At 48.9% G+C, this 23,831-nt stretch overlaps 6 protein-coding genes across 6 annotated transcripts; 2 read left to right on the top strand and 4 right to left on the bottom strand.

Moving 5' to 3' along the window:
- Positions 1-1,186: 1,186 nt before the first annotated feature.
- Positions 1,187-1,600, bottom strand: FPOAC1_013313 (uncharacterized protein; the record flags this gene model as incomplete). Its single annotated transcript, XM_044857654.1, has 2 exons — positions 1,187-1,209; positions 1,351-1,600. The coding sequence occupies 2 exons, from the start codon at positions 1,598-1,600 to the stop codon at positions 1,187-1,189; spliced, it is 273 nt and encodes a 90-aa protein (XP_044701837.1).
- A 931-nt stretch (positions 1,601-2,531) lies between these two features.
- Positions 2,532-4,730, top strand: FPOAC1_013312 (uncharacterized protein; the record flags this gene model as incomplete). The annotated part of the gene is made up of 6 exons (XM_044857653.1): positions 2,532-2,583; positions 2,702-2,884; positions 2,951-2,967; positions 3,545-3,619; positions 3,674-4,153; positions 4,203-4,730. 6 exons carry the CDS (start codon positions 2,532-2,534, stop codon positions 4,728-4,730), a joined length of 1,335 nt encoding a protein of 444 aa, XP_044701836.1.
- A 537-nt stretch (positions 4,731-5,267) lies between these two features.
- FPOAC1_013311 (uncharacterized protein) lies at positions 5,268-7,046 on the bottom strand (the record flags this gene model as incomplete). Its single annotated transcript, XM_044857652.1, has 1 exon — positions 5,268-7,046. The coding sequence occupies one exon, from the start codon at positions 7,044-7,046 to the stop codon at positions 5,268-5,270; it is 1,779 nt and encodes a 592-aa protein (XP_044701835.1).
- A 3,490-nt stretch (positions 7,047-10,536) lies between these two features.
- Positions 10,537-13,070, bottom strand: FPOAC1_013310 (uncharacterized protein; the record flags this gene model as incomplete). The annotated part of the gene is made up of 2 exons (XM_044857651.1): positions 10,537-11,292; positions 11,346-13,070. 2 exons carry the CDS (start codon positions 13,068-13,070, stop codon positions 10,537-10,539), a joined length of 2,481 nt encoding a protein of 826 aa, XP_044701834.1.
- Positions 13,071-15,210: 2,140 nt separating this feature from the next.
- FPOAC1_013309 (uncharacterized protein) lies at positions 15,211-16,626 on the top strand (the record flags this gene model as incomplete). Its single annotated transcript, XM_044857650.1, has 2 exons — positions 15,211-15,293; positions 15,345-16,626. The coding sequence occupies 2 exons, from the start codon at positions 15,211-15,213 to the stop codon at positions 16,624-16,626; spliced, it is 1,365 nt and encodes a 454-aa protein (XP_044701833.1).
- A 5,191-nt stretch (positions 16,627-21,817) lies between these two features.
- Positions 21,818-22,219, bottom strand: FPOAC1_013308 (uncharacterized protein; the record flags this gene model as incomplete). Its single annotated transcript, XM_044857649.1, has 1 exon — positions 21,818-22,219. The coding sequence occupies one exon, from the start codon at positions 22,217-22,219 to the stop codon at positions 21,818-21,820; it is 402 nt and encodes a 133-aa protein (XP_044701832.1).
- Positions 22,220-23,831: the final 1,612 nt, after the last annotated feature.

Below are 23,831 nucleotides of genomic sequence, written 5' to 3'. Positions count from 1 at the left end.
TGTCACCACCAACAACCCAAGCAACACATTTATAGGGTTCACACGCACGGCATTTTCACACAAGGAAAGGCCTCCGCAGTTGAATAGGATCCCTGTCGCTTGCCACTTGTAAAAAAAAACCCACAGGAGGGCGGTTGGTCGATCTGATATTCAGCTGCACAGGGGTGATGGGCTACGTGAACAGAGGATGGCGGCCACACCAACTACTGATGTAACCCCGGGCGCTGAAAGGATCACAATTTGAAAGGGCAAGATTCACTGTATCATTTCCGTACAGCCCGCAGGGGTCTCAAATGTTGGACTGATACAAAGGTCTAATTTATATTCAATACTGTAGAAAAGATAGCGAAAAAAAAGCTCAGTCTCGCGCCAATATTTGAGACCCCTGCGGGTTGTACAATCGAGTCCACAACGACAACCATATTCCCATATTTCTGCTGCGACTCACGCCCTGTACTTACCCTGCATATGCACCCCTCGCCTTACGCTGACATTTGCTTTCGTCCCGACACCCCGGTTGGGCTTGGCTTGGCTCTCTGTATTGAGCCTTTTTTTCTTCTCTTTTTTGCGGCAAGCACGAGGGATGACCGACATCGTCATGCTCACACACGACAATCAACGGCACAAAATCATTTGTCAGTGAAGTGGGCTCCCGCCTGGGACATCGTTCGTTCAAAGACAGACTGGTCTACGTGGAAGTGATGCGGTCCCGACAAATGACAATTCATCCCTGCCTGTCGTCGATTTCGGCCCAAGGGACTGGCTAAGAATTATTCGAAAGGGTCAGCAAGTAACCTAGTACCGGCCGACAGGTGCACCGCCGAAATATTTCGGATCGCTTGAGATAAGCAGTCGCGGAACGTGCCTAGCTTCTCTCTAACTTGAATGATCTGCGTGGTCTTTACCGCTTTGTGTCCACATTGGCCGCTAGTCACTATTAGCTTTGTCGTTAGCTCACATGACATGACAGCAAAGCACACCATCAATGCGTGAAGGTGGGTACGCAGACGAGAAAGCTCAGAGATCAACGTCAACAGGGATATGACAAAAAGAGGGCAGAGAGAGGGAAGGCACAATCCAAAAAGAAGAACTAGCAACAACAAAAAAATAAAAAGGAAAGGAAAAAGAGATAGGGGAGAAGCGAAAGCCAGAAGCTAGGAGGCCTAGGTCAGCTTAGCTTGCGAGGCTAGTTCTCGGGCTTAGGCGACGCTAGAGCCGGGAGTCAGTAAGGATGCAATTAGCGCAGACTCCACCATGAGTCCATGATCGTCCTCCAAGGACGACTCAGCAAAAAGACGGTGAGCTTTATGGATCGCAACTACTCTAGTAGTCTCTTTTCTGGCCCCTAACAGGAGCTTGGAGCGATGGCTGGTTCGGCAGTTAATCGTCGTAGAGGCGTTGGCAGATGACATGGCTGCGCAACACAAGCAGCTTCGCCAATATGTTGATGGAGTACCAGAGGAGGAGCTTGGCCCCATGTATTCCGGGGCTCCGCAACTTTCATGGCACATACTTTTGGCGGTGTAGCCGGGTTAACCCTAAGCGAACCAGGACGACGCGCTGAGCTGGTTTGCTGATTCCAGCGAGAGGTTAACATCATTCGCAGTCGGCCAAGCGTTGAACTCGACGCATGGCAAACCCTAACGAACCGATTGACGGTTCTGTCTGTCTAAATGGCATCGATTTGTTTCTGTCGGGATTTGGAAAGCTGCTCCCTCCTGTATCGGCAATGTGAAACGGAAGTGCCCATAATACTTACGTCTGATACGACGGGCTTTTAGCTGTTACGTAACTGTAATGATGTCACCGATATCACATATCCCATATCCTGGCCCGTAAGAAGCGTTTTCTTACAAGTATACCTGTCGCCTTAGGTACATCATGAGTTGTGGGTGGGGTGGGTTTACAGTTGGCTGCAAAAAGTATTCGCAGGTGTGCAGATAAACCTCGACTCCAGTTAGTAGCTTCAATTAGCTTAGGTACTTGATACTAGGTTATCCTCCTGATAAATGTATGATGTAAAGTATTGAGAATCTGGCAAGCTACCCTTGACTAGCTTCCGAGCATCAGGGCTACCTGTACACCTGCGAATACTTTAGCGAGACTACAAAGGCGGGTCTTGGGGTCAAAGGTAGCGAGAAGCTTCTTGACGTGGCATTCTCCAAGGTGCGCTAGTGCCTCCGCAGCGGTTAGCTTGCTGTGAACAAATGCCTAAGCACTGAAACCACGACGTCATCCAAAACTGACAGAGTCAAGCAAACGGGGTTGGTTAGAAAAGAAAGGCTGGGAAGAGCAGTAGGGCTTTCTTTGTGTAGAGTGGACGAAAAGCGGGGATACGTGGATAACTTAGCGTAGCTATAGGCCCTATGAGATCCGTTCTCCCGGGCGTAATGAACACTACTACTGTCAGTCGCCGCCCGCCATAGACCCGTCAAGTCGTGGATTATTTCACTCTCGAGAAACCCCGCATGACTCCACCATTTTCGTCCCAGCTGCTTGAATTTGGCCCTCACAATACGTGTTCCGAACATATGCCTGGATCTACAGCTAAACCCTCGAGGAAGGTAGCTCACCGCCGACGTCGTGAGTGTCCAAGTACCCAATCCAGTGTGTCCAACAACCAAGACAAGTAACTTGGTTGTTCGAGGTTGTTGGGCACACTGGCCCAATCTGAGAAAGAGAAGCTAAGTTTCTGTGACAGAGGCACCACCTACTCGCTTAGAGCATGTGACAGACAAACAGCGCGGGCGTCGACTGCAACTGAAGAACGAGCAATGCTGGGTTGGGACTCTGAAGAATTCAAGACGTTCGCCATCTTCAGGTGATCCTGGCGGACACGTCTATCTTTATTTTGTGAATAGAGACCAGTATTTTCTACAAGATAGTAAGCGGAAACATGTCCTTTGGGACAATATCGAGTTTAGGAAGGGATTTGATGTTGAGAACATAGATAAGCTGGCGAAGAAGGTGATTGAAAAGATTTTGCGCCAGTCGCAGAGGCACTACTCGATAGGTCAAATTTAAATCACTCAGGCTCAGTCTCTCACCCCGCACTACCACTACTACTGCTGCTAGATAGTACGTTCGTTATCTGAACCAAGCCAGGCTGTGCCCAAAGCTGTTTCACGACGCTCACAAGGCAGACAAGGCATTTGCTTGTTCAGGCGATTTTCCATTGCATACACAAACTAACGTCATCTGAAAGGTCATATTTTCTTCCCACGACAAACTGCTTAAATAGGCCCTCATAACCCTCGAGCTTTAACACCAGTACACTTTCCCAACTTGACGAACACGGATTGCTATCGGCATATTCATCATGGGGGAAACCCTTTTTATTTATTACAATGACTCCATTGACCCGGACAACCTAGCCGCCGCTATGGCACTGTGGAAGGCGACACACAAAAGGCCGGACACTCGCTTGATTTGGATTATAGAGCCTCGCCAAGTGTGCTTTGGACTATCCATGACAGCAAAGCAAGTATCCAGATGCCAGCATTTGATACAAGAGCACTTTCCGTGTCTGGGGAATCCTTTCAAGGTGCTTTTGGGTGGACTTATCGAGCAGGTGGATCTTGATAATATCAAAGGTCTCACAAAATCTGATCGTCACCTGGTAAGCTCCCCTTCCTCGGATACCGTGTTATGAGGTTTATTGACTGGAGCATAGCTCAAAATGGCCGCAAAACCAGAATACGGTGCAAAGGACGATGCTGTACTCCATGGACGTCTCACTGCTTGGGATTTTGCTTCCTGTTTGGCCGAGTGGTCGAACAACGACTCGAATGAAGTTTTCGTGGACTTTGAAACCCTAGATGAGATTCAGAATCCCGTGAATCTCAACGTTCACCATCACGAAGAGCTTGTCAATCGGAGCGCAGACGAGCTGAAGGCATACGACAAAATCCTGAAAGAGCCTTTCTCACAGCGAACACAAAGCCTACGGAATTGGTACGAGGGATGCATCAGAAGAATTGAACAAGAGGAATGCAATTCGAACACGTCTGTACAGCCCCTTAACTTGAATGCTGTCCATGACGCAATCGAAGCTGCAGCAAGTGTTCGGTTCTTTGGGGGTTCCTCTTTGAGGATCTTGCGGCAGTTTCTTGATAAAGGACTGGCTGGCAGAATCAAATGCCACTTGCAAGTGGTATGTCTCAAGTTGCGATAGACCGATTCCGTGTACTGACAATTACCAGGGTTCCTGCGATATGTCGGCGAACCTATTCGCAAATCAGTTCAATATCGCCCTCAACCGAGAGGCTGCCAAAGCAGTGCTTAATCGATCAACAGAATTCCTAAAGTTTACTGTCGTACCTTCACACACAGCGCAAAGTATAAAATACTCAGCACTAGGCCTGAAGAATGTTGGAGGGCATTGCCTAGAAAAGCGAATCCTGGGCTTCAACTGCCGTGAGGACCCCCTCAAAATCGTCGCAAACAACGTCTCCTTAGACGGACAATACTCTGGCAAAGCGTATCCGATGCCCGACTTGACCGCGTTCTTATGTGCGCTTATTCCCAAATATATGGAAGGTATGGGGTTCAAATTGAGATTCATAGAAGTCGATGAGAAGGATTCCAATGGCGCACTTCTCTTTAGACGTTCTGATAAGGGGATTGAAATGTACGACTGGAGTGAGAGCGACGAGGGGAAAACATTGACGGAGACTGAGGTGACGGGAGTCTTTGAAGCAACAGCAAAAGGTGGAGAGCCGCTGGTGTAAGACACATAAGATAGCTAACTACCTACCCTATTTTTATTTTCATTTTTATTTTTTAAACGTGTGTTCTACAGGGAATTTCAAGTTCAGTTTTAAAATTTCGATCTTCGATTTTTGTTCTCGCCCGCTAAAATAGTAACGTGATTGATTAGTATTGGAAGGAAACTGAACCTAAAAAGCTTCTGGGACATGAATTAATTACAAAATCATTTTTCCCAGGGCTGCCGTCAGATCAGATTAACAATCAGATATCAGATATCTCAATCAGATCAATCAATTCAAATACAACGCCTGTGCATTTGATATATCTGAATGGAGAGCAGCTACCCTAGAACCACCGGATCATCTATATGTTCCGGCTCCGGAGAGAGTGGCTCTTCCTGAAAAGTTACGATGTTACAGGGGTCAGCTGAGCTGATTGGTTCTGGACCCTTGCCTACCGATATCTTAGGTAGAGGCGAATAAAAAGAAAAGAAAAGAAAAATAGAGTAACTAGTTAACTAGTTAACTACATATATATTGGATGATGCATTACGTGGCTCAGAAACGCCTTTTCCCTGTTACCTTAGACCTGGCCTTTTTCTTTCCAATTTCCCTTTTATTCCTTTTTCGAAACTCGTCAACTTTTCTCTGGTGATTTTGCGTTAAGAAGACACTATGCTCAGGATGTCGCTCGAGCAAGGTGTTTAGCTTCTGATTATCGTTGTTGACGAGAATCATAAGCCTGTCCGCCTCTGTCTGGTCCCTCATACTATAAGCCGTCCTACCTACCACAAAAAGATTGGCATACATGGGCTCCATAGTATATAGGTGCCTTTTGAGAATGCCAGTCCACTTAGCTTTTTCATGCCTTGGAGTTGAAATGTCAATGTGGTCAAAGGTGAATGGTATGGGCTTGCATTGCATTCGATAAGAGGCCTTTTTCTTATCGATGTGGCGCTGAGTAGCGAGAACCGTGTCATGAAGATTGTACTGGCTGGTGACCTTATTGCAAGCGGAAGCAAGCGAGCGAAGGCTCACGTTGTTCACTCCACCGTCGTCTTCCAACCCCCAGCCAGAATTGATGCCCTCAAAAGTTAGCTCAGCTGATTGGGAGACTTCTCTACATATTGAGCTTCGCAACGCCACAAGGTCTGCGCCTCCGTTTTCAGTTTGCAGTGGATATTCGGGATGGACAAAGCCAAATAGAGACATCAAATGACCAACTTCAGCCTGATCCAGGGCTTTGTTATACTCGTCATCATTTCCCGAGGAGAGAAGACTTCCAAGTTGTGATTCATGATACATGCTGTAGCCACCGAGCTTCCAGCACGGCTCGTCTTCAATACCCTCTTTTATGGAATGTACCATTTTAAAGCTTCCTCCTGCTTTCTGGACAGCAACGTAAGTCCGCACAGGTGCCGAAGTAAGCTTGTATGTCGCCAAGCTCTCTAAATCACCGACAGTTTTCTCGTACCGCAGACGGGGCATACAAAGCGTAATTGGGATCTTGTACAGCCAGCAGAGCCTAATCAAGATCTGCATAGATGCGGAGAAAGACCCCACGATAATAGGGCAATCATTATGACCTGGAATGATCTTGTTGGCTTTCGAGAACTGGAACACCTCTCGTGCTTGCTCTGGAAGGGTCTTGTAGGCCAGAGGCTCTGGACCGAAAGGCTTTTCCGAGTCCCTTTCTGGCAAAGTTTTAGCAGAGAGCTTGTCAATGAGCTCGAAAGAAGCATCGGTGAATGAAGTGCGTAGTGGGTACTCAGCATCATGATATTCTCCCATCCCAGCTGCACGTTGTCCCTTGCTCGTGGCGACAAGGACGTCCCCCAAACGACGATAATAAACAGTCAAACCACATTCCATAGTGCTGAGTACACTGAATGATGCAAGCGTCCGTGCAGAGCCAATAAACATTGTCCAGTCAGGACCTATAGTGTTAATAATGGATTCCATGATTTGGCTATAACGGTTAGAGTTATCAACATAAACATCTTGAACCTTGAAAACTTTGGTCCACGGTTTATCTTGAGCGTGATTGGCGCGATATTCGATAACAAGTGCCTTGAATTCCTCTAGAAGTTTGCTGTCTCTTAAGTACTTGATGACAAGGCGGCGAAGGATCAGGGCCAGGAGGGCGGTCTCGTGACATCTTTCGCCGCCCACCCTCGCGTCCAAAGACCCCCAACCGTCTTTTATGGCACCATCGATGGTCCATTCACCTGAGACGAGAAGGTTGATGGCATACTCTAAATCACGTTTCTTGAGAGCTTCCCAAGCATCAATGTCTCGGAAGGTATGTCCGTTTCTGGTTTTATTTAAGTGACTCATCGAGGGCGATATATTTGGACAGTGACGTAGGTTTATAAACAGATTCAGTGGCAAAAATTGTTTTCTCCAAGGTTGAAATTTATGCAACCATGCCAAAACATGGATCATCTGATTTCACGCCCGAGAGAGCACTTCCAGAGTCACGACGAACTGCATTGTCCGAGCCTTAAGTATCTCCATTGGACATAGGTCTCTAAATGTGTCATACTGAAAAGCTATGTTAGATAGGGCCCGGCGGCCTATTCTGGCTGAAAGGGTAATAGTCGCTAACGCCTACATACAGCGCTTGCTTTTCGTCCTTATTTCAAGCCTATGCTGTGCCACTTATGGCTGAATTTATGTCCGCATTTCCTAAAGCCCATTCATGGACCTTAGTTTCACACTATCAATGTGAAGTTCGTATCCTCAGGTCCATACAGCGCCTGCTCTTAATTACTCCCTTACTTTCTGTTCTGCTGTAATAAAAGGAAGGTGAAAGGTGTAGATCGCTGTATGGCAAGCCCCTCTATCTAGCTGCTACTATCTGTCGCTTCTATTGCTTGCGTTGACTTTCTGCTGTCGCTTTGTCCTGGGCTGTTGCATATTTGCGTGGTTGTCCATGTTTTGTTGGTCCCTCCATGTTAAAATGCCTCTTTCCCCTTACAACTAACGAAATGATATTCCACTTAGGTCAGTTGCCATTACACTGGCAAACCACTAAAGTATCTCGGTCAGCATACTATCAAGCCTCCAGCAGCAGCAGTCTATTTTATAGCGGGGTTGTGGTTATAGGGTACTCCATATTTTGGTCGATGGAATTGGCCGTTTCCAGGTCACAGTTGAGAGTCAAAATAAGGAACGGGCCCTGTTTCCGTCCAGCCGTTGTCGGACGTGATATAATACCAGTCGGCTATCTCCTTGAGCTCTTCGATAAACCACTGCTGTTGAATTTATTTGCCTTTAAAGATAATCCCCGGTTTCAGAAGACGGCCAGTTGCAGTCACGGCTTCGAGAAAGCTAGTCCAAGTGCGGGACTGAGAGCCTTTCAGGAAGGCCTTCCTCTTGGGATCGCTGTTGCCGATAACTAAGGGATCCAAGCCTGGATTCGCAATAGATTAGCTCAATCAATAGATATAACGACAAATGCTTACCAAATCCAGCCATTATACCGCCCTCATCAACGTTAACCGTGTTCTCAGGTTTGATCCAGCCATATTCTCTTTCCCGAATATTAAAGTACCAATTGACGGCGGCCGGGGTCAAACAATTGAACCTCGATGATTCCTGACGTTTTCCTACCTTGTTCTTTATGGGTGGATGGCGTTTCGCAAACCTGGCTAGCCAATGTACACCGATAGGCCGTTCCCTGTCTTGTTGTCGTAGGAGGACAGCGATGGTGGCGCGAACTTGACTGTGGGATGGAGCATAGCCTAGGGCCTCTTGCCGAAGTATCCAGGTAATCAATCATCCTGGCCTCTTGAGACTTGGATAACAGCCGGCCAGGATGGGTGACTTCAGATTTAGGCGGTATGCCTCTTAGTCGATCAGAAAGAGTGGTCTGGGGCATGCCATGCTTCTGGGCGGCCTTATGTTGCGAGAGTCTATTATCTGTGACAATACAATACAAGTCTATTATGCCCGGTAGGCCAACACCCAATGGGCTCTGAAGCTAAAGGTACATACACTTCGCTAGTTATTGCCTTATTCTCGTCAAGCCCATGAGAATCTAGCCTTGTTCTTTCCAGTCTAGTCACCCCTCTTCTCGACCCTCCTAGATGTTAGTAGTAACAAGCCAACTCGAAGCCCATTTCCTCCAAGTGTTCAGTTTCCTATCTTCGGCGGCTGAAGCGATGCCTGCTGTTGACCATTTGGGGGGGGCCGGGGGTTATCGGTTAGTGTTGATAAAATGTTGCTATTTTAAGGGCGTCCCTGTCATCTCTGTTCCAGGCGACCTGTGGCGATCGCGAACCTGATTAACGAAATACGCGGACATAACGCGTGCACGGATAACCCAGCAACGTGCATGGGCCAGATTTGTTGTATTTCGTCGTCGAATTACCACCACGACTGCGTACAGTAAGTAGGTCTACTCACCATTCCAATAAGTGATAGGGGTAACTCAGGAGTCGCCAGGGGGTATGGCGGTCTTGCCACCGCAGCCACTGCAGCCACTGTAAGTTCAGACAGGGATGCGGCTAGTAATCAACCTATCGGTGTCCTGCTCATCCTACAAAAGCGGCTGCCCCCCCATTCATCATTTGACTCAGTTTGGTTCCTTTACCTTTCTCATTTGCTTCGGCCTTGATTGTTCCGCATTCTTACAAGTGAGTGAGGCTTTTAATACACGATGGTATCTCGCAAGGACCGAGTTTCAGTAGGAGGCAAAGCCCCATGACAGAACGAAAATGTAAGTGGAATCACGCCGCTCATTTCTGGCTTCAATAACAAAATCCTTATTGAAAGGTTGTCGCCGCCCGATTTCGTTTCATACACATAATTCAACATCTCGGAGAAGATCGGTGGCAAAAGCTCATGGCGATTACCAACTATCTAGATCAAAGAGAAACTGCCAAGGAGACGGTCTTGAAAATACTGGGGGATAACACCGAAGAAAAGCACGGAGATTTATCTATACTCTCTAGCACACAGATGATTGATGCTATATGCAGCGCCAAAGGCGAAAAAGAAAAGCAGCAAACATCATCTACGCCAGTCAGAATACCGGGGTACTATAATACGGCCAACATGCCGACGCAACCCGTGGGCAATCTGTCGAAGTTATCTATATTGCCGCTCCTAGAGCTTTTTTCTTTTTTTTCTTTTTTTTTTCTTTTTTTTTTTTAATTTACCATCCCCGATGTCTCATCCAATACCTACCCAAAAGGTGGTGAGAATTCAAATCAACATTCATAGTAAAGGAAAAGGAATTGATAATATAGGCATTATATGCATCGAGGGCATGGTAAGAATGTGTCAATCTTGTGTCGTATTGGAAGGATATAGGGTAGCAAGGCGTTTTAACAAAACGAGCCTCGAATCTAGAGAAGGCTGGGTCACATGACTATCTGAGACGCGAAGAAGCTTAGTGTAAATGTAGTCTCCTGAAAAGAGGGGAAACAAGAGACACAGAACAGACACACAATCAATCAACAAGTTCAATTCAATCAATTACAGGACCCATCGGCCTAGGATTCAGACTCATTGAATCGCTAATTAACCACCCCGATTTATTGCATCACTGAGCTCGGGGTTGATCATCCCGACACGCTGACCAGCATGGCCGCCAACCTTGCATTCACTTGGCACAGTCAGGGCCGACTTGAAGATTCTCTGACTTTGGTGCAAGGCTGCGTTCATCTGCGTCAAAAGAAGTTTCATCAAGATAATGAAGAGTTGAAGACAGGGGACTAGCGCACGAGCGGAGTGAGATTTAGTATATTACAAGCAGTCCTTGGTACAGTAGGGTGATTGACTGTAGATTTACTAGCAAAGTGCTCTCGCGATCCGTGTCCTATGGCTTAGCATTCCACTCCAAGAACGCCGTCTTTGCCAACCGGATATCCTCTAAAAAGCTTTGACTTGACCGACTTCGCTTGCTCGAATCACCAGTTACCTTCTTGCCATCCATCGTCTCCGACTGCCACGCTCGCTTGTTCGGCACCAGCTGCGCCAGCGGACGTCGAGGCGGGTTGAGCAGCAAAGCCCGTTCAAAGTCGATCACCATAATCCCGCCGGTCTCGGGATTGAATAACATGTTTGCGAGCCTCACGTCTTTGTGGACCACGCGCTCTCGATGCATGGCTCTCAAGGACCGAATGGCCTCGTCTTCGAGCGACCTGCTCATGCCGCCAGCCCTCTGCGCTCCGTCGACGCTGCAGCCTCCCCAGGACAAAAATGTCAAGTGCACCACGTAGACCCGGTGGTCGTAGTAGTAAGTCTTGTTCATCGATCGAAGGTCAACCGCACCCAGGAAAACGGGCACGTGGACGCCTTGCACTGGCTTGAGACGCTCGTAGACAGCAGCCTCGTGCTGGAGATCTTTGATGAAAGCCCGCACCGTGCCCTTGCTGACAAAGGTGTAGCCATGAGCAAGTAGGGTCACTTGGAAAAGCACACCCCGCGCACCACCTTCCCCCAATGGCCTGATCCCGTCGTCGAGAGACTGTTCCAGCTGCTTCCGGAGTAGGCGAAGCCACTCCTTGTGGTCGACAGGATGACGTGCGCGGGCGGTAGCGCAGCTCCCGCAGTGAAGCGCCACGTTCGGGCACTTTGGGTCAAGAAAACCACCCTTGACCATCCCGAGAAGACATTTCTGCGTACAGTACTGCCGACCCTGCTCGCCGTCTCGCGCGGCGGCCGCAACGCCAGTCGCCGGCTCCGCCTGGTTCCTTGTCTTGTGTTTCGTCCAGTTGGCGTAGGCGTGTCCGGTGGCCTGGATGCCGACTCGTCATCAGATGGTTCCGGCTTGCCGTCCTTCCTCAACGACCCCTCGCCAATCTGGCACTTGGCAGTTCGACGCGTCCTTCTGCGCGGCAAGGCCGGCGACCGATCGACATCCTTGTAGGTGGTAGGTTCATGGCCAGGAGAGTAGGCTGACGACACCGATCGTTCATTTTCTGGGATAGAACGGAATGTCGATTCGAAGTCCTCAGACCACCTCTTCAAGCCATTCATAGCTTTTTGACGTTCCTCCTGGCTAATCTCCCGTCGCTCTCCAGGCGCACCGAGAGCCATGAGGGTGAACGCTAGATATTGACCGACAGCCGTGCATATATGGAGGTTGTTTGGATGTGCCGACACCTCCGGACCAGGCTCTGCTAGATGATAGTACAGAGTCTCAGGGTCGTCGTCCCAGTCGATGTTGAGAAACACAATAGCCTCGCCAGTAGTAAGAAGACCATACCCAAGGCCGCTTTCAATCATGTAGTGATACGTCTGCGTGATGGCAGATGCCGTCAGCTTCTCCGCGTGGTACTGGAAACGCGCGTCAGGGTTAATAGAAGTTGGAATCGTCCTTCGGTTCACAACTTCCCTGTAGATGTCCATGGGGCGGAGACCGAGGCGAAGGTGCGGAGCGGTCAGCTTGTGGGGCGGCTTGTACTCGGAAACGTAAACCATTGTGCGCTGGGAAGACGGCGTGTTGTCGGATCGATAGACGCAGATTTGATCCGGCCGCAACTGGTTGAGATCTATTCCGTGGTCCGGCGTCCGCGGCGGCGTCGATGGGGTCTCCCTCTCAACCACTTCTTCGGCAACATCGCTGAGGGCATGGGGATGGTTCTCAAAGACGACACCATCTCCGATCTGAAAATCCCTGCCGACCTCTTCGACCTGTTTAAGATGTTGTACGATGGCCCTAACCGGATCCTCCACGCTATTATGTAGGAAATATTCGAGCGTCTTCTCGTCTCCTATCGGTCGTTGGGAGACCCGGTTCCCCATGCCGGCCAGGAAGTTTCGGTTCTCGAAAAGGCGGCTTTCGGTAGGAAATGAATGGTGCAGTGTACCGAAGGTGACCTTCTGTTGATGAAGGAAGTTGGGCCATGGCCTGAGGTTTTTAGGACACCACTTGTTACGCGGGTTGGTCAACGGGCCCTTTGAGGTCAGTTTTGGATCTGTTTCGATGGCGAAGCGAGAGAAGACGGAATCATGGCAAGCTGCAATGTATTCGTCAAGCGTCGTGAGTCGTGTGTGTTCCTCTGCTTCCTCGGCGCGTTGCTGTTCCCTCTCGGCGCGTTGTCGCTCCTCCTGTCGTTCTCTCTCTGCTCCCTCGGCGCGTTGCTGTTCCCTCTCGGCGCGTTGCTGTTCCCTCTCGGCGCGTTGCTGTTCCCTCTCGGCGCGTTGCTGTTCCCTCTCGGCGCGTTGCTGTTCCCTCTCGGCGCGTTGCTGTTCCCTCTCGGCGCGTTGTCGCTCCTCCTGTCGTTCTCTCTCTGCTCCCTCGGCGCGTTGCTGTTCCCTCTCGGCGCGTTGTCGCTCCTCCTCCGCGCGCTGCTCAGCTTCTCGTAGGAGTCTTGTCAATTCCTCTATACTCGATGGTCCATCCATGATATATAGGATTGATGTCGTGGTGAGGAGTGATTTCGAAGGGTGGATATTTGTGTCGTAAACGTGTGTATTGTGTTTTGATGTTTTGAGCTAATTAAAATGGAGCTACACTACGTTGCGAAGGGTTACCCGCCGGAAATCATTTCGAGGGCGGCCAATACATGGGCTAGGTGCCCAAATTATGTCAGCAATTGTCGCCCCGATTTGATCCGTAAGGCTGTTTAACCGATTGGCCCCGCCCTGTGAGGCCTCCCGCTCGCACCCTGTCTGAAGCCGATCCCGTTGAGCACTGGCCTGGTTCGCGGAATAGACACTCCGATATGTATACTACTTCATCAGAGATTGGTGCCACTTCAACTGGTTCTTTTGGTCTCACTCCTCCCGGCTAGCCAACGAGTAAATGATTTTCTTTTGGCCATTACTACACTGGCGTGACAGAATGGCTACACCGGCGTCACTCTTATACAGGCAGGCGTTTCTTTTATGGCTTCTGATTCGCTCTTTTTTCCTTCGACCCACAGGTACATCCACGCAAAGGCGGTGAAGGCAGCTCCCCCTTAAAAAAGTCCTTGCTTTTGGTAAAGAACCAATCGGGTCAACCAGTTCTAAAGCGAACATCACAACAAGGTCTAGTTTTCACTGCAGAACCAGGCCAATTCAAGTATGCCCTAGAGGGTAGTTATCTATCTCGCTATCCTCTACCTACTATCGAAGGAAGTCCCTCCTTTTCTTAATACCTGATGAGGAGAGGCTGTTCAGACAGTTCTGGTATCATCGTGAGACATATTTCCTTGAGGTGGCTGCCTGCCATTTCTCCAACACTACACACAGTGTTGGCAGAAGCTAAATGCACTAACAAAAAGGGATGGACCAATCAGAAGCCGTAGAAATGACGCCTGTGTAAGAGTCACGCTGGTGTAGCCATTTTGTCACCCCGGTGTAGTAATTACCTTTCTTTTAGCCAGTCATATGTTGAAGTAAGCATTTACTAGAAGGTGAATGTCGTAAAATCATACGACTATACTGCAGGAGGCCCACCGTTTACAGGGCACATGCAAAGTAACGGTTTATGGCTATTCTGGCCTGATCATTTCCCCTCTTTTAGACCTAATTAAAGCTTCCTTCGTCATATGAATCTGACTATTCCTACCCGCCTATCAAGTAGACACATGTATCTATAAGTCTCTACTCCAAAACTTACAAAGAGAATGTTATTGCGAAGAGGAAGGTGTACATGTACAATACTGTAAAGGTTACGCAACATTCCATTCATGCAATCTACCAAGGTTAGCACTACCTGCTGCCACCAGAACGCGGAGGTGGACGCATAGACCGGTCCGCCACAGAAGATTGTCATACTTTTACCGTCATGCAGCTAAGACGCTTATACATAACCCGTTCTAGGAAAAGGTCTTCTGCATGAGGCCATAACTCACTCATAGATCCCTTCTAAAGCCAGTGGCTTAGCTACCAAACAGAATAAGACATACTGATATATCAATGCCTTTAACATGTAGTTATCTATAATTAGAGAGGTGGTATGTTGAAGGATGATTGTATTTTGAGAGTTCACTTTCAGCTTACTGCAAGAAGTTGTGCCGTGTCTCAACCGCATGCGGGCAATTTCGTGGAGAGCTGAAAGGCTGGAAATAGGCTCTGTTATTGTCGATCTTCTGCCAGCTACCCAAGCGGGTTATGTGGCGTTTCCGCCGGCTGTAGATCAGTCCGAAATAAGTACATACGTTGTGTGTTTTAGGCCGAGTAGGGAGAAATTAGGGATGAGATACTTTTGGCAAAGTACCTCAGGAAATTGGCTTCCAAGCAGACCCCTCAACGGTGTGAATCGGGAAAACTAGAGCTTTGTCGAGGTGCATGGTTTAGCGTAGTTTTCCCAGAAGGAATAAACTATATTATATCACACTTATGTCATTGGAATGAAGTGCGCCTTTGAGGTTTCCGGAGATTGTTAATAACCTTCGTGTGGGCCGTTGACCCGGCGTTTTTCATTCTACTCCGAGTCTCTTTGTCAATGCTTCTATATATCGGGGTGCTCCTTCTACCACCAATCTACCTATATAGCGCGACGGGCTTTTATTATCTAGATTTAACATAGTTCAGCCCTTATCCAACACTCACAAACATGTCTAACGACCCGGTCAACAAGCAAAGAGAGGCCGCAGCACCCTTTTGGGATGGCGAACCAGACAGCAGGCCAGAACACTCGTTAGGAATTTGAGTTCTCTCTTTGAAGACCGTCAACTGACAATGCAACAGGCCTTACGCCAGTCAAGTCTGTGCCGTATACTTCCAAGGAAATGGACCCCTCCATATCCCTCACGCACTCCTGCATCAGAGTGTCGAGCTTACTTCCCGAAGCGTCGCGACAGACTGTTTCTCTTCGTCGTTACGCGACCTTCACTTGGACGATATCGACTACAATACCGGCCATGTCCTTATTCACTTTATGATCACCGGCAGGTATCAATGCCTGAAGCCACAGGGAGAGACTATTATGATGAGGTATGCATCCGAGTTTACAACTGCACTCCGCGTGTACGCCGCAGCCCAATCCTTTCAATTGCCCTCTCTTTGTGATCTGGCAAGAAGAGAGATGATCGCACTCGGCGACAGGTTGAGCTTGCCTTCCTTGGTTGATATCATGGAAGAGTCAAGTCTGTCATTGAGCACTCTCCCGGGAATAGCCGCGTATGTTGAGTCGCGCATCCTTGCTTTTGCCGAGAACATTACCTATACAACTTCAGAAAAGGTACTCTCTGAGATTGGAACTCCCAACACGCTCAGCATGGTACTTTTGAAGGCTATTCTGCTGCTTCAAACTTCAAAAGTATCTCTACGTGATGATTCACTTCGGAAGGAGGAACCCGTAGAGATTCTCCGAGGTCTCAGCGATACCGGACCCATAGCAAAAGGCAAGGCTTCGGATGTGGATCAAGTTATGAAGGAAGCCGAGGAGCAAGCAGCTAAGAGGGCCGAAGAAAAGGCTGCTGAAGAAGTAGAAAAGGCTGCAGCTAAGGCTGTATTGGATGCTGAGGCAGAAGAAGAAGCCAAGGAAGAGGAGGAAATGGCTGCTCTGAAAGCCAAAAAGGCCAAAAAGGTGAAGCTCACTAAAACTGAAACAGCTCGCCTAATGGCTTTGGTCGGGAACTCGGTCAAACGTGCCCAGGCAAAGTCTGCTAAAGAGGCTGAAGAAGCTGCTGCAGCGCAGGCTTCCCGTGAAGCTGAGGAGTCTGCAATCCGTGAGGCTGAGGAGAAGGCTTCTCGTGAAGCTGAAGAAGCAGCTGCGCGTGAGGCCGAGGCGGCAATCGCTGCTGAAGAGGAGAAGGAGCTTGCAGCCTTGGATGCTTTAAAAACGAAGCGAGGTGGTAATCTGATCAGGAGGAAGGAGGTGGATCGTTACAATGTCCTTACCCAAAGAGTCACCGAACGAGCAGCCAAGAAAGCCGCTGCTGCCGCCGAGGCAGTGCAGGCAGAAGCAGCCCCTGAAATCTTGGTGAACCAACCGAACCAGTATTGCCGTGGCGCAAAGAATTGCTGAGGCTCAGGCGACTGAAGCAGTTCATGAAGAGGGGGGAATTGCTTGCTTATTAGCAAAAAAGGCACGCAAAGGCAAGCTTTCTAAAAAGACCAAGAGAGACTTTCTGCACTGGAGCATGATACCACAAAGAGAGCTGAAGCTCGAGCTGCTCGTGAAATTGCGGAAGCAAAAACTGCCCACGCATTAAGTGCCCCCGCAGCAGACAAGGTCGATCTGTCTGAGCCATCATTTACATTTCCCACAATAGATGGTGAGTAGCATGGTATTTGACGACATCAAACTCAGCCGGACAGCTAATGGTGGATATCATCGCAGATGACTACAACCAGTGTGTCCAATAACCAAGTTATTTGATTTGCTTGGTTGTGGTGGCGTCGTCTAGGCGCACAGGACCTGTGTGCTCGGGGCACAGCCCCCCCCCCTGACTAAGCATTCATCATTTATGGGCGGCCAATACATGGGCACCTAGGTGCCCAAATAACCTTGGGCTAGGGCACGCAATATTATTGGCTCAAAATTCCCCACACTTTGACAAAGCACTAAAGCCTCAGCCGGCCTTCATGACTCGTACGGCAGGTACAACAGCACTAACACCTGAGATTGTGTTAAGACATTTGCTTCATCGACTCAACTACAACACCGTCATTGATAGATACCTGGAGATGATATTGCATTGGAATTAAACGTATTTGGACCAAAGAATATAGTCACTTCCTATCTAATAATCAAGTCGTTTTGCGCGCTGAATTGACATGTGTGCTGTGCTCTTACTCCTCACAGGGCGGCCTTTGGATCAGTTTTCATGCTGTCGACTCTGCAACGCTCCGTGGACCTATAGAATCGTGTTCACCGCAAAATAATGTGTTCAAGACTTTAATCACCCGTTAACCCACAGTTAGGCTACAGCTGTATCTTTGAGCTCATCTCCCGCCTATCTGTCCAGCAACAGCTCTCCAAAGTAGCCCTAACCGTCCTGTTGTAGGCTATGTATTGGTGCCACGCCTAGTCAGGCGGCGCACCTGGGTGCCCATGTATTGGCCGCCCATAAATGATGAATGCTTAGTCAGGGGGCTGTGCCCCTAGCCTGCTGACGGGGGGGTCTGTGCCCCGAGCACACAGGTCCTGTGCGCCTAGACGACGCCGGTTGTGGTTGGTTGATTACGTAACAACTAACCACAAGTAGGGGTCCCATAGGGACACGCCTAGGCGCGCCTCCACTCCTGAACGCGTAGGCGTGCGGATTATGTCAGCCCTCAATTTCGCCCAAACTCCACTGTCGCGGTTTTCACGGGCTGCACCCATTACTGCTTTTGCTCGTCACAACTGTAGTCCCCAGGTGCGGGCTTCATCATGGCCCAAGCGACGTTTCCTGATGATGTGCTCCCGCCAGAGGGTACATACGATTCACGAGAGGCTCTGCTCGCCGCTATCAACAAGTGGGCAGCACCGAGAGGATACGCGTTCATAACTGGAAGATCTTCACGATCAACTAGCGGCAGGCAGATTATCACCTACGCATGCGATCGATGGTGTCGTCCGCCTAGCGTGTCAAAAGATCGCCAGCGTAAGACTACTACGCGAGGAACCAATTGCCGGTTCTCAATTATCGCAAAGGAATCCCTAGATAAGGCGACTTGGTCTTTAAGGCATCGTCCGGACAGCCGGTTTCATTTACACAACCACGAGCCAAGCTGGCACAAATCGGCCCATCCAGTCCATCGGCAGCTCTCCGATGCAGACAAGTCGACAGTCAGCCGCCTTACGAATGCAGGAGTAGCGCCAAAGGATATCAGGACTTATATCCGCCAGAATTCGAACACTATTGCAACGCAGCAAGATATTTATAATCGTATCGCAGATAGCAAACGAGAGCTTTGTGAGGGTCAGAGCACTATACACGCCTTTGCTAACCAACTGGATAAGGAAGGGTTCTGGAACCGAATGCGGCTTGATTCGGATGACCGAATCACAGCGGTGTTATTCGCCCATCCAGAGTCATTGGCGTACCTTCAGGCCTACCCAGACCTGCTTTCCTCGACTGTACATATAAGACAAACAAATACGGGATGCCACTGCTTGATATGATTGGCGTCGACGCCTGCCAGCGATCGTTCTGTATAGCCTTTGCATTCCTCAGCGGCGAGACCAAGGGTCGGAACCACTACATCCACTCCACTTTTGGACCAAGTAGAGTGGATGTGCGATTTTTAGGCAATTACATAGTGGATGTAGCACGTATCTGACCGGGGCGGAATGGATGTACACACGTGGATTTATAAGTGGATTTATAGTGGACCCTTGAGGCTATTCACAACCTCCTCGGTGCCTATTCACCCTCACTTTCAGAGGTTGACACTAACTCTTCAGCCTGTTGCTGCTGTGTTGAATCGTCAACCTCGCTGGCGCTGTCCTCGCCCTCCAATAGCCATTTTGACTCAGCAAGCGCCAGCTCGTCGTCGCTTAGAGTCCCACAACCGCCATCCGGCTTACTTTCAAGGTGCGACTTAAGCAATGGATCCAGGTCCTTGATAAGGCCAGCACGGTACCAAGAGCGTAAAACCTGACAAATGGCGATAATCTCAGCATCCAGGTTCGTACGCAACCCCGAGACCATCTTGCCAGCAGCTGAAAATAACCTCTCACACTCGGCTGACATCGGCTGGATCGTCAGGAAGTCCAATGCCATCCTGGATAACCGAGGATATCTGCCTTGCTTAGTGATCCAGTAACCAATTGGATCACGAACGTTGCCGTCGCTGGCGTCACGATCCGTCTGCCACGCTTGGTACTCGTCGCCAACAATAGCTGCTGCGTAGGGTGGTATTGAGCTTGGCACACGACTGTTCTTCTCGAAGGGGTTGAAAAACCGAGGTCTTTTTGCCGGTGGCTCGTCGTCGCCTCTGCTGCTGCTGGTTCTAACCTCGAGATGAGCATAATCGGACAGCCAGACGTCGGCAACCGTCTCTTTTGCCTTTTCAACCCAACTAGGCTTATGAGCCCACGTTTCATCAAACCAGTCCCAGCGATAAGCTGGATGGAGCGCCATAGCCGTATAGTAGATTGGCGTCTCGTCCAACCGCTGATAATATTCATCCAGCTTATCCCAAGCAAGGTTGATTCCGATGCGGAAGTGCTCTGGATCAGGAAAGTCAGCAGCAAGCTGCTTATATTCTTCCAGTGTGTTAAGCAGCAATTCATAGCCAAGCACTACGTCCCAGATATTGCCGTAGGAGCCAGTCCAGCCTTGCTTACGCCTGCGGATGTGTCCATCACCCTCAAGCGTCTTTACCGCGGTCTCAAAAACAGTCAGAATAGCCTCCAAATGGTAAAGAACCTCCCAGTCTTTGTCTGTTAGCTGATTCTCGTCTCGGAGGATGCGTGGTTTTTTCGCCAACTTGGCTTGCGTTACTTGGCCAGTATTTTTAGACCGATTTTCGTCCTCCCATTGCGCCTTATACTTGATCAGTAGGAGTTCGATAGAGGTTTTCAACCGTAGAGCCCTGCGGATCATGTAGAGTTGTGACAGCCAACGCGTGTCGTTATCGATAATTAGCTTGAGTGGTTTCTTCGATCGGAGTTTAAGGGTGGCGGCGCGATTAATTTCGTCCTGTTAGATACACCAAATTAGTATGAGACGAATAGGATTTAGTAAGACCGCTTACCCTCTGGACCTCCTTGAATAAGTAAATTAGCCGATGGCTAATACGCACATCAACTACGATATTGTGTAACTTGCCAACTGGTCCTTTTTTGCGCCATTGAGCGTATTCAGTATCAGACAACGCTTCTGCACCTGATAATTGCTGCTCGAATGCGTTAGCGTTTTTGCCAAACAAGAGCGCCTTGGCTGACAAGTTAATTATGTGGCCAATACAGCGTCCTCGGCATAGTCGGCCATCGAACCCAAGTTCAGCACCAATGACCTCCATTGCAGTATCGTTGTTTTCAGCATTGTCGAGCGTGAAATAGCCAATCTTCTCTGGACTCACGCCAAGAGTGTGTAGGACGTCGAGAACCTCCCCACCGATCGTTGAGCCGAAGTGACGATGAGCGTCCGGAACCCCAATCATGATTTTGCATGGCCGATTCTTCTCATCTCTGAAGAAACAAGTAATACCGTACAGGGCAAGCTTATTTCGAGACGTCCAGCCATCAAATGAGATATGAAGCGCTCCAGGGGAGTTCCTCAGCACCTCGATAACCGTCTGCTTTGTGGCGGTTATACTCTTGAATGATCTTATATCGGACAGCCCTGGCACTCAAGTTGGCGTGTTGGATCGAAACGGAGGGACTCAAATAGTCGAAAATTTCTCGGAGGATGGGGTTCTCGGCGAAGGAAAATGACTTGTTGCTACTGACGATTAACTCGACTAGCATACGCTGAAAGTGTTGCTTATCAAAGCGTGAGATGAAGCTATTCGCGATATTCTGTTCCGTAGGCTTGTTGACGTCCAGTTTCAAAACAGAGGCAATAGTCGGCTGGCTCGATTTCAGTGCGCCTTCGGATTTGAGCTGTGCTGTGCTCTTTTTCTCTCCCTCTGGTGCTAGTGTTTTATGCTCACGCCATAGATGATTTGCCGCGTTCTGGAGACCTGAAGAGGTAAAACTCGCGATAATGGGACGATTTCCGAGGATACAGTCCTTGCAAGCCCATTTGCGTAAGCCATGACGTTGAATATCATAGCCAAAGTCCCACAGCCAAGAGCTAGTATCACGAGCGCGTTCTGACCAATTCCAGCCTCTGAAATGGCGAAAAAGACGGTCCTCGAGCTGCTGCTGTTGGCCTGGTTGGCCTGGTTTGGCTGACATCGTCAAATTTTATTTTTTTTGGCAAAAACAAAGCAGGAAACCTGTAGAAAACGTGCTCAATAGGGGTAGTTTCTCGTATAATGGATTAGCTGTAGGGGTGATTGACCTCGGCTAACTTGGGTCCAGGTACATCGATTTAATAGGCAATTATATACAAAAATAAGTACTATGGACCGTACAGGGCCAGGGAATATCCCACTGTACCCAAATCCACCTAAATCCACTCCATTACATCCACTTTCAGGTCCAAGTGTAGTGGATTACTAAGTAATCTGAGCGCCGACAAGTGGATGTAATAGAGATGGGCCACTTATATGTGGTCCACGTGGATTTGCAGTGTAGTGGGTCCGAGCCTTGCCAACGGGAATGGCTGCTAGTGAAATTAGAGACATACAGACAGTGCATCAAATACGAGGATGTATTCGATCCATGGAGTAGTAAGGCTGTATCGCTCCAGGTAATACTCTGCCAGACTCGTTCCATGCTTGGCGATGCCCTTTCGAATAATTTCAACAAAGTTCAAGAGTGCGCACTGATAGGCGACCACCGGTCCGTGCATGTGCAACAAGTACTTGGACATCATTGACTCAATGGACACTGGGGGCTTCTTAGATAGGTCCGCATACCGAGAATCGAAGGGTGGGTGATTGGGCACAGCAATTTCCAGTAGGCCATCATATGGACTAGGCCCAACGACATGCGCCGTATGTTCCCGTGTTAAAGAGGGAACATCTTGAGGGCGAACGTGCAAACACTTCCAGTTGATGCTTGTACGTGAAGCCATAGTGCTGGTGGGGGAGCAGACAAAGTGGTAACGGAGAAGAGGGGGGAATCACGAAGTAGAAAATCAGATGAATGTGAGGTGAGGAATGGGAGGTAGCTCATATTTATATTTGTATTTGTCAGGGCCATGTAACCAGGGTTCAAATCCACGACACTACACTAGCACTTCTGGTGGATTTAGGATCACATAGCGATCCGTGGACTCGTGCACGGATCCTTTTGCGCCACGTGCAACCCCTGTTTCCCACTGAGCCCAGATGTGTCGTGGATTTGAACCCTGCATGTAACTAAAAATCACCAAGCCTGCTCACTATCGGCGTGTTACATCGATATGCCGTTGCATGTGTTCTTTGAAACTTGGCTATCGTGACATCATACTCTATGGTCCTCTATGCACGGTCAATGTGATCTATATTTTCTTAAGAGGTCTGTGCTTTCCCCTTAGCCTTTCACAATCTTACTGGTCACTTCGGTAGCATTCTTCAAAGTCTTTGTGATATTCCATCTGACAATGACGGTGCAAGTATCGGAGCAAATGTTGCGCATATGCTTCTATAGGCTTACAGTTCACAAGACATTTTAGGAGTGAGAGCAAACACAAGGAATGTTCAACAACTCGCGCATACAAAGAGGTTCTCTCGGTCACGTTAGGGTCTCAAGCAATGACTCTAACACGATCCGAAACCCAAAATACTTTGAACACGCTGCAAGAGTCCACGATCCACACACCCTGGAAAGCTACACTGCGGACAGCTTGGAAGAGCAGCTAGCGGATGCTCAAACATAGGTTTGGCTTTAACAGCTACCCCGGAGACTAGGTGTATCAGACCCAAGTCTTTCACGCATTGAGCCTGCGGACTTCAGTTGACGGGGCTTTAGTATGCTTTGATTAATCAGGTGACACAGAGCTGATGGCGAACAATTCTCTAGGTAATAGCGAACCATCGCCCCTTGTCGAAGTTCCTTCCATACCCCGATCATAGGCAACGGCAATGGTTGGTATTGGCCCCAAAACCTGTTACGTTCGCATGGAGGACAGCATACAGTCCCGGTCGAATTTAGAGGCTGCTTGCCTAATTCAACAAAGTCAAGATAAACTTTGGCGCACGGGCTTACGACATTGCACGGAGCGCTGCAAGAACCATGATAGCTGATCCTATCTCTTTGTAATGCCTGTCAAGATCGCATACTGTCATCAACACTGGCCAATTATGGCTCCCAAGTGATAGAAATCATCTGATTACTTGTGGACGCATCCAGAACAAGCCTTTCAAAAGAAAGGCCAGATCGGAGCGCAAGATCTGGCTCTTCGTGGCGTCAATATGGATAATCAGCCGACAACGAAAGTCAACATCTCGCTTTGACTGAGGTCTATTCTGGACGTGGAGATTACGGCAAGTACTTGGACATATTCCCGGCATTTCCGGTCATACGCACTGTAAAAGCCACAATAGCCACTAGTATGGTTCGTGTGCGAAGGCTTATCTGACCTTTATTGGATTAGGCAAGCGGCGTCTAATATCAACCAGGACTGTAACCTACCGTTCGAACGGAGATACTAATCATATGGTAATAACGAGAATCACTGGTGGAGTGCTTATGGCCCCCTTGTT

This window comes from Fusarium poae (assembly GCF_019609905.1).
Source record: "Fusarium poae strain DAOMC 252244 chromosome Unknown contig_1, whole genome shotgun sequence".
NCBI classification, from domain to species: domain Eukaryota; kingdom Fungi; phylum Ascomycota; class Sordariomycetes; order Hypocreales; family Nectriaceae; genus Fusarium; species Fusarium poae.
Note: the sequence above shows the minus strand (reverse complement) of the source record. Positions and strands in the feature narration are given on the sequence as shown.